The sequence below is a fragment of the Puma concolor genome, chromosome A1, assembly GCF_028749965.1.
Source record: "Puma concolor isolate L17-30 chromosome A1, mPumCon1.1.hap2, whole genome shotgun sequence".
Taxonomy (NCBI): domain Eukaryota; kingdom Metazoa; phylum Chordata; class Mammalia; order Carnivora; family Felidae; genus Puma; species Puma concolor.
Window position 1 is genome coordinate 98,557,161 of NC_141667.1, and position 10,241 is coordinate 98,567,401.

A 10,241-nucleotide genomic window follows, 5' to 3' on the forward strand; every position below is an offset into this window, starting at 1 on the left:
GTGTAATTTTTATTAAAGCATAGTTTGCCTGTAACTTGTCTTGGTGGTTTGGAACTGAATGCCTGTTCAAGTGATTAAATTACAGACAATTCTCAATTATCTGTACTAATGCAGGGGAGACACGCAACTAAGAACCATTTATATCTGCCTTTGCAATGCAGAGATTGCGCTCAGACTTCATGTTCGTGGTCCTCACACACATCCACGATATCTTGACACTTTTCTAATCCAGCCGTGTGTGTTCTAATCCAGCAGGTGTGGTGTTTGGCTCTGTAACTTGGAGGAGGAGCCCAAGTTACTACCGGGTCAAAAATGAAAAAAACAATGTCTATATGTAATTAAGATTAGGTTGTTCTGTTTTCATTTGCCTCACAAGTCTCACTATATGTAATTGAAAATGTTTTGCATTTGCTCTTACAAAGTATGGCTATATTAATGTTCTAAATTTTAGAAATAATAAACACCTAGAGTTACTTGTATTTTTCATACACAAATTGTTAAAAATTATCATCCTGCATATGTAACATTTTTTGCCATTCTTTTGTACTCAGTAACAAAACAAAAATGAACAATTGTTAGTAAAATCAGTACCAGTGCCTTTCTTAATGTCATTTAAAGTGAAATAGCAATTACTGTTTATAACAGAAATTGACAGTTTACTTCTTCGTTGAGTTGTGTTCATGTTTTTAACTGTAGTGCTCAGTATCCTATTTTCCTGTGGAGTTAATGAGTTTATATATCTAAACATATATTATTTAATTGTTAATAAAATTGAACTCCCTGTGAGATTTTTGAGTAACTCCTTTATTCTTCTGTGATGGTTGCTTTTTTGAGTTAATGAAGAAGAGGACCAAAGCCATTCTTGTATTTACTAATGGTAATTGACTTACAATTGCTTTAAAAAAAAAAAAAAAAAAGTATAAAAAGAATTTTAGAATAATTTATTCCCACTACTCTTAAAATTTGAATAGTTTTTACATTAAATGCCAAGTTAAAAAACACTTAATATAAGAAATATGAAAGAAAAAGGGAACCTTCATTAATATGCAGAAGTGTGTAATGGTGTAAAGTAGAAATTTTAATTGAATACATAGTAGAAAATGGTTCCTACATATCAACATAAAATGGCCTCCATTAAGAAAAAGTCAATTAAAGGAGCACAAGTTTTATGGAATTCATTTCAAAAACCAGGAGCATTTTTTATGTAATTAACTGCTTTTCAAGATCACTGAGAAAGTATATCTGCTGTTAGATTATATGACATTTACTTTTGATTTTCTAAATGAGCAATAATATCAGAAGGCCAACCAGTATACTATTGAAAGACTTAATTAACTTTATTTTCATTTCTGTGGTACTTGGTGACTGAAAAGGCTGCTCTTTGAGAGCAAAATCATCCCATTGAGATCTACAGAGTTATGGTCAACTCTCTTATTTTCCAGATTACAGTTATCAGATGAGAAGGAGTAATACAGAAATGAGAATTTTAAAAATCATCTATTAAATATAGAGTTGAATATCTTCATGTCCTGTTTTAGATAAAACAATATGCTTTAAGACTTTTACAATGCATAGAATATCAAAATATGTGATATTCTATGCATTGTAAAAGTCTTAAAGCATATTGTTTAAGACAGTATACTATGAATAGAATATGTGATATTCTATGCATTGTAAAAGTCTTAAAGCATATTGTTTAAGACAGTATACTAATAAACTAACACATAAATAAAATATACAAAGGGCAGAATGAATAGCAGTAAAACAGTATAGGAATGGACTGCAAAAGGAAAATGTCAATATTTAATATGTTTAGGGTAGGAGAATTCGACTAGCATTGGGAACCCTAGGTATATCCAGGCCCAGGAAACATTTCTTGTGTTCCTCTGAGAAAGAAATCAGGTGAGGGTTTATGGCAGGTTTGAATTCAATAGTGTAGAAACTGAGGTGTGTTTGCTTTAATTACATTGCTTGTCCTCTGATAAAGATACTAATGTGCAGTGACCAAAAGGCAGAAAGGTAAAAATCCATAGCTCCAAAATCTTTAAGGTTTTCTGTACAAAAGAATTCTGTGGGGGGGTTGTGTAAAATTCAGATTCCTGAGAGCCACAGCCAGGGGCTCAGATTTGGTACTGTGAGGTATGGCCCAGGAATCTGTATTTTAACCAGTAGCCAAAGCGGTTATATGGCCAATAATGTTCCATAGTTTGCAGTTTGAGACTGCCTTGAATTATCAAGAGTTAATGACAGCCACATGACACATTTTAAAGTATATTATTCCTATGTTTATGCATTTTCTTTTTACAGATTAGTTATTAAGGGATGCTAATAGACAAGTTGTTTGATGTTGTTTTTCCTTACAGCTATGGCATTGTGCTCCAGCAAGAGCATATTGTTAATTATATCAGCGTATTACAGTCTCGTCTGTGAAACTGTCCTAGACCACAAGGAAAAGTTTGTCTTTCAGCACTCTCAGCCATTTCACATTTTAACCCAGTTTCCGGAGTTCTGACGTTCAGTAACAGTGGTGTTCAAAAGAGCTATCAGACTACCTACTCATTTTGCCCTTTCATGAACAACAAATTGACCCTGTGAGGGGGAAAATGTGATCATTTGAGTGAAAACAGAAAGCCTTGTCTCTGCCATGATGCTGTTTTAGTTCTTAGCTTATTCAATAAGACCCTAGAACAGTTTTCATTATTAACTTGTATTTAGTACTTAAAGTCCTCTTCCCGCCCTGTAGATGTTAATGTTTGGATCTTGTTTACTCTGTCACTTTTTTAACTTGCAACTTTTGAGCAACATACAACTTGTGAATAATTACAGTCTTAATAGAATGAATGTTGTTTTACTATGGTCCCTGAGGTCCTTAACTATTAGGAAAGCCTGGTGCTGTGAATGGAACAGTGTATCCATGGCAACCTGGCAGTCAACTTTTTAATTTACCAACATATTTAAAGATAGTTTATTTGCTTGAGGTTGAAAATCAGAAATCTTTTTATTTAATTGAAGTACATGTAAAGAACAACTTGTTTCATATCTAGGCCTTCAACTCATCCAGTGAATCACTATTATCATATACATGTTTAATAGTAATTAATAGGAGAAATACTGGTATATACTGCCATTTCCATCATAAAATGTCTATATTGTGCAACTCTTTTACTCAATTTTTTTTTTTGAAGACTTGTGACAAATTTTCTTAGTGCTAGGGTTACAAACATGAATGGCATAGTCACTTCTTGGTGGGAGTCTTTGATACTTCTCTTTCTTCTGTTCTTAGGTTGCTCAACTTTTGGGTTATTTTTGTTTGTTGTTTTATTTCTTTTCCCCTAGTAACTGGAATATTTAAATACTAGGTAACTTTGAAGGGCCATAATAGAAAACCGTGTCTTAGTGCCCTAATTTTGTAATCTCTGATACTACGGTAACCATACTTCACCTGTCTTAAAATGCTTTGTAAGGAGTTGTTAATATAAAGATATCAGGCATTGGTCTTTTCTACTGTGTGATAAATTTGGAATCTCAAACTGGACCAGAGATTTTGGAACCTATTTAGTCAGTTTTCTCAAGTTGGTGATTGTCCACTAGAGGGCAGCACTGCTTTTTTATCTGCTGCTTTGATCTCTGCAGGCTCTGTGAACAGCATTTCATTGAAAAACAAATGTAGACCTCAGTTAATTTTTACACGGAACGCATATTTGGATATTTTAGAAGTAACCAAACCGCATCGCTGATTTTGCTTTAAACCATTCTTTCTTTAAGTTTTATTTAATTCTACCATTTGTGAGGTAATATTCTGCAATGCAACAGTTTTACTAGTAGGAATATATAACTGTTTTCATGTAGAAATGAGAGGTATTCTTGATGATTTTCCTTCTGGGTTGGCAATTTTATAAGGAATCAAAGAGAATGGGGTAAGAATTTATTTATTATTTGGTTTTCTGTTAAGGCCCATCCCATCCCACCCCCACCAAAGAGACAAACCAAAAATGCTTTGGAATAACTGGGATATCTCGTGTCTTCTTTGAGAAAGTGCACTTAGATTTATTTACCTTTTCTTTATAAAGAAAGAGAATGTGTCAATGACAAGATAGTATGGAGAATCGTTATACCATGTGTAAAGATTCAAACAGAATATAGAGAGTCTTAAATTATGGTCGCTTATTTTCTTTGTTTTAACTCTTCTCATCAGAATGTTAAAGGGAAACACTACAATATTGCTGGCTGATTTTTTTTTAAATAATAGGGGAAAACACATTTCTTTGGAAAAATTCTCTAAACTTGAATCATATGTAATTTCTCATCCTCAATATTAATTTCAATTGTATAACGGGCTTAACTTTGAAAGACAATTTTATAGTCAAGAAAATGGAATTTTTTTTACAACTTGCAAATTCTCTGTTTAAAATGTTCTATATTAACTCAAAGCAATAAGGATTTATCATTTTTAATTCTTTGGGAAATAATGCTCCAAATCATGATGCTTTGGTAGTTGATGTTAGGAGGCTTATTCAAACCAGTATTTCTTACATATAATCATTGTGCGACTTCATTACACATTTGTCAACTTTGGACTAATTATTTTTATACAGCTAGGGCAGGGCACTGCATCTTGTGATCGTCTTTCTTACTAATAGGATTCTGTCTGCTTCAGCAGGCAGTAATTGAAGGCTTCATGTACAGAGTAGGGGAAAAAAAAAAGTTTTAGCCTGAGTGGGCCATTGTCACAGCTTCTGGTAACCAGTAGAACAGAAAACATGAGAAAATTGAACTCAGAATAGAAAAATCAGAAACCAGGAAGACTATCCAAGAGAAGAAAAAACATGTCTTAGAGCTGTTGCATTAAGTGTAGCAAATATGATTCTACTTAAAAATGTTTGTGTTTGTGAATACCCTGGAGACTGATACAACCTCTCAGATAAATATTTTTTAGTTCCTGTTGTCTTGTTAACATTTCAGTTGTTAAAACCATTGGGTTGTAAGATTTCTTTTCCTTCTGACAAAGAACACTTATGGTCCATAGCCAGCTCCTCATAAATCTGAAAAAAAAAAATATGGTTTAAGTGCATGAGGGAATAAGGCCACATATTGTAGACATTAAATTTGTACAGATTTGTTGTTGTTATCTGAGCTGTTTTCCTAATTCTGTCAATAGTTAAATCAACTTTTTTAGAAGAGTAGTGTCTTCATTTAGGTTTGGCTAGCAGCTTATTTTGTCTTTTTCTTTAATTTTAAGAATTTTTATAGGCTTCAAAGATTAAATGTCATTTGCTAGAGATCATAGACAAAAAGACATGTAATGAAATGAAATACAGATGTATCTAAACAGTTTTACCTCCTCAGTTGGTGATTACAAACAGCGAGTGCTTGGTGGTAGAATGAAAATGAAAAATTATGAAAAATACCTAGATGGTATCCTTTTAATAACATGGAGCCCGTCATACATAGGCAATACATCTTTAACTGTCATCCTCTTATTTGTTCTCATTTGTGGTGTTACTGGTGTTCGAGGTTGGTTGGCCTCCCAGAAGTCCCTCCCTGTGTTACAGCTCCATTCAACAAGGTTTTATATTTCTCATTGCTGGTGTTCTTTTGAGGGAGTGGGAGGTGGGGGATGTTTAAATTTTTTTTAATCTTTAAAAGGCAGAAAGTAAAAAGTTGTTATGACAAAGCAGCAAGTCAGGATGCTTTGGATTACATAATAGTGCAAATTCAGCTACACATTTTGAAAGGAAAATCTTCCCTCCTAAAGTTTTTGGAACAATATTAGATTATGTATTAGGTAAATAAGAAAAAACATTAGTCTTTCCGTTTACTAATAAAAAAAAACAAAAGTACATTTTGCATATTTGAGAATGCGTATGATCCAGAATCAGAATAGTTGGGTTCAAATTCCTGCTCAACCATTCACTGGTTGTGTGCCCCTGGGTACGTATCTCAACTTCTGCGGGCCTCACTTCCCTCATCTGTACAGTAATCTGCCTCATAGAATCAAATAAGTACCCACTACACAAAACACTTAATAAATGGTAGCTGCAGTTATCACTGCGGTGATCAAAAACCTCACATGTCTTCTGAAAAAGTTTTGTCACCGTGTTAATCTTCGTTTGAGGTCAGGCACAGAAGTTCTGATGTCAGCCATTAAATTTAACATAGAAGTGTTTGACCCAAGCTGTCTTTATAACCAATGTTTCTTACATCCAAAAGCTATGTGGTATTTATTAACTGGTACTCTTTCCATAACTGTCTTTTCAGTGTATGTTAAAGCATAGCCTGTTCAGGCATTAAATGATTAATAAATTTGGGGTGGGGGTGGCTTTGCTTTTCATGGACCAAAACAAACCAGTTGTAATCATGCTGTGTTCCAATTAAATACATCCTTTTTGAACTGTGAAATGAGAATGTCAGAACATCTGATCTTCTAGTCTCTTGCTTTAAAACATTGCTTCCACCATTTGTGCCCACTAGAACACGGAGACCTAGCTAACAGGCAGTAGCTTTTATACCAGCTAACAGATTTTATTGCTAGGATGATTTGCTTAGCGTATTTCCACTGTAGGGTAAGCAAATGCCTCCTTTCTTTACTGCCCCTAATCTTTACACTATTGAGAATTTTTATGGTAATAGGATTTCAAAAACGTGTACAAGACACTAATTTTAATCTCTGTAAACATACTGGCATCAAAATTGACATTTGTCTCTGCTGAGTTTGTATTAGTGGAGCATCGATTCTAAGTTTTTAATGCAAAAGAGATAAAATGTGCCTTGGGGCTGTGCAACCCTGAAATTCAAGTGCTTTTGTGTTCCTGTTGAGACATAATCTCCTTCTCTACAGTCCCAAGGCACAAGTGTTAAGTAAATAAAGGGACTAATAAGACTATTGTTTACATAATTATAACCCTGTCAGAAATAGAGACCTCTGTTGAAAGATGTGTTGAATGAAGATTTGGTGATGACCAAATCTGTGGGGAGAAAAGTTACATAAATGAGTAGGACAGTAGAGCTGCCTAGTCCGACATACAGACATGGTTTAACAGAAATACAGAAACAGGATTCTCCTGTGAAGCAGAAGAATCCCAAAAGTTTGGACAAAAGAAATGCATAAACTTGGAAGGGGTGATAGAAAAGGGGGTCGGTCATGTTAGGGCCCGTGATGTTTGTGCTCTCTAAAAGATGAGATTAGGAAACAGTTCCTTAGGTCCTGTGTGGACATCTGAAGAGCACACGGTTACTTACAGTTGCTTCTCGCAGTAGGAAAACTGCTCTGTCGGATTCCTTACAAGTCTTCCATGTGTTGGGAGAGAGTAGCTTTCCATGTTTGTAGAAAATACACAAATAAATGACAGCAAAGGTTTCTAACATACTTTATCAACAACCCACTAGCTTATACCTTAAAATGCAACTTAAAAATGTGGATAATATTTTCATATTAGCCTGTTTGTTTTGCTTTTGAGTCATTATTCTAATTACTGTTGGAAAACTGATTTTCATTATTCCGTTCAGGTCAAAAATGGCTTGCTAGGTTTCCAAAAAGAAGAATCGAATGTGTTATGAGATCTTGATGTCATTTTTGAAAACTCAAAGAAGAAATTACTTTTCATTTAAAGAGAATCTGCTTCCTGCTTAAGTGGCTAATATTTTAATTAAGTTGGGAGTGAAGTTTTTCTGAGTGTCTCCTGATAAACTCCCTCTTTTATGTTGATGGTAATTAAACAGATCCCTGAGGACACCGTGGGCTCTGCGCAAGGCCCATGCTAATTGTCAGACATGAGACACTGACCAGTTGGTTTGCTCTTGAATAGTCCGCAGCGTGCTGTCAGCGCGGCAGTTTTATTTTTATGTATTGTGAGCTGTTGTCAGGGCTAACTGGGTGCCATTGTGGCTGAAGATGTTGCGCAAATTGAGGCAGATGGCTCAGATTCAGACACGTGTCATACAGAAAGGGGAAAGGGGATTGGCCCTGCAAAGTGGGGTCACAGCAGGTCACAGACCTGCTCTACACTTGTTAGTGTTTTCAAAAGCTCATGTGCAGCAACTTTGTTTTTCTCCAGTCATCCCTGCAATCAAACCCCCTCCCACCCCCCTAAAAAAAATGTGTGGAACATGCTCCATGTGGAAAATGGAGGCCTAGGAGGGTTCCGTCCTCTTCCTTCACGTCTCTGGGGCTCAACTGTGCGTGCAGAATGAATTAGCAGGATTGACAGAAGTTCATTGTGCCTCCAACGGCTTTTCAGTCAATTGCAGTGCTTAAAAGGCTAGTTTTGCTTTTAATTCCGTGTAATTAGTAGATTCTTCATGTCTTGGAATTTAGTAATGGAGCCTTAGACCTCAAGTTTCCTCTATTCTAAAGCAAAAAGAAGTATGTAACATTCTGCACGTTAAAAAAAAATTTAAAAAGAGGAAGTGTGGGTGTTGCATTTGGCTGTCACGTGGTATTGTTATATGTCATCATCAACGTTAGAGACTGAATTTGAATATTTTAACATGCATGAATTTTTGAAACGTAAGTTTTATAATGTACATAAAATTATCTAACTTCTTGCATAATCATTTTCAGATATGAGGACTTAAAATTTCAAGCTCTTTGAGAAAAGTACCTTTTCTCAACATGTTTTAAAAATAAAAATGCAGTGGTTTATTTTATGTGACCCTAGGCATGGTGGAATATTAAATATCAAATGAATGATTCCCAAATATATGTTAATGGAGAATTATTCACATAAGTCTCTTGTTCAAACTAATAAGTAAAATAGACTTCCTCTTCTTGTTTTGTTCTAAAGACGCACTGAAATTACCTGCTTGTGGTAAGCATGGTGCTGGGCATTTATTGATTTTTCAGAAGAATGCTTGGCTTTGGGTTTTGGCAGTAGGGAACCTGCAAGAAATTATTGAGAAAAAAAAGAACTGTTTTAAACCTATTTGAATTTATGCCATCTCCGTTTTTCCTCCCTCATGATAAAAGCTCTCTCTCCCTCTTTTTTTTTTTTTTTTTTTCCCTTCAGGTTTGCAGCTAAAACTGTGCACAGTGGGTCGTTGATGCTAGTTACAGTGGAACTGAAGGAAGGCTCCACAGCACAGCTTATCATCAACACCGAGAAAACGGTGATCGGTTCTGTTCTGCTGCGGGAGCTGAAGCCTGTCCTGTCCCAGGGGTAACCTGCTTACATCTGGACTTCAGAATCTGGCACACAACAAAAGTGCCTGGCATCCACTACTGCTGCCTTTCATTTATAATAATAGCCCTTCCATCTGGCAGTGGGGGAAGAATACACTCTTGACATTCTTGTCTCCTGCTTTAGAATGCTAGTGTGTATCTATCATGTATGCAGTACTTTCCCCCTTTTCGCTTTGCTAACCAAAGAACATATATTTTACTGTCAATTTTCTCAACTCTTGAATCTTTGTGGCATTTTCTCTGTCCTGCTACTTCTTCTGCCCTTCTCCTCTTCCTTCTCTTTTTCCACAGTGATGGACATGAATTGGGTGTTTTAAGTTCATTGGAAATCATCCTCCCTCCCACCGCAACCAAAAATTAGCCCTAGAAATAATCTAAATGGCCTCTGAGCTGGGTATGTGAAAATACTATTGCTATTGGAATAGCATACTTTTTAGAATTAAATACAGAAACAATAAGATCTCTGCAAAATTTTGTTCTGTGAATTTCTTGGTATTGTAATTGGTTATTGACAATGCTCGTCATGAAATCATCTATGAATAATAAACTAGCATATGAATAACATGTGTCTTTGCATTTTTAATGTGTGTGTAATCCTGAAGTTCATATGCTGATATTTGTTTTAAAAGTAAATAGCTTGTTATATTCACAAAGAAGCAATTAATGGGGTTTAGTTAGTGAAAGAAAAACCACTTTCAAATCCGGGTAGATTTTCTAGTTATGTTATAGAGTAGTTAACTCCAAGAAAAAATTGGATATTTAATAATAAAAATCCATCATGTTGTACAATAAGATGTCTCTGTGCAATTTTGATTAGTAGAGATCAGATTGTAAGGCCTATTACACCTGCTGAATAAATTCTTTGAATCTCATTGTTCCTTTATAGATCTTGATGCCCAACTTAGGTGGACTGAAACACCTTTGGAAACTAATCACTATAAATCTAGTTCTGGAAATTTTAAAAACCTGTTACGTGATCAACATATCAGCGCTTTTCCCGGGAGTGTTTGTTGGCTAACTTCAACAAGTTAAGATTATTTTCATTAAGATTATTCTCTGACCA

At 35.1% G+C, this 10,241-nt stretch overlaps 1 protein-coding gene across 4 annotated transcripts in view; it reads left to right on the forward strand.

Annotated features, from left to right (window-relative positions):
* Positions 1 to 9,740, forward strand: part of AP3B1 (adaptor related protein complex 3 subunit beta 1) — a 267,105-nt gene extending 257,365 nt beyond the window's left edge. For 3 of the 4 annotated variants that reach the window (XM_086698234.1, XM_086698245.1, XM_086698253.1), the window contains exon 27: positions 9,006 to 9,740. In XM_086698234.1, the coding sequence (XP_086554360.1) occupies positions 9,006 to 9,159 (154 nt within the window). In that variant the 3' untranslated portion in view covers positions 9,160 to 9,740. The remainder of the gene's footprint in view (positions 1 to 9,005) is intronic. The other variant, XR_015248393.1, reaches the window with a different exon arrangement.
* Positions 9,741 to 10,241: the final 501 nt, after the last annotated feature.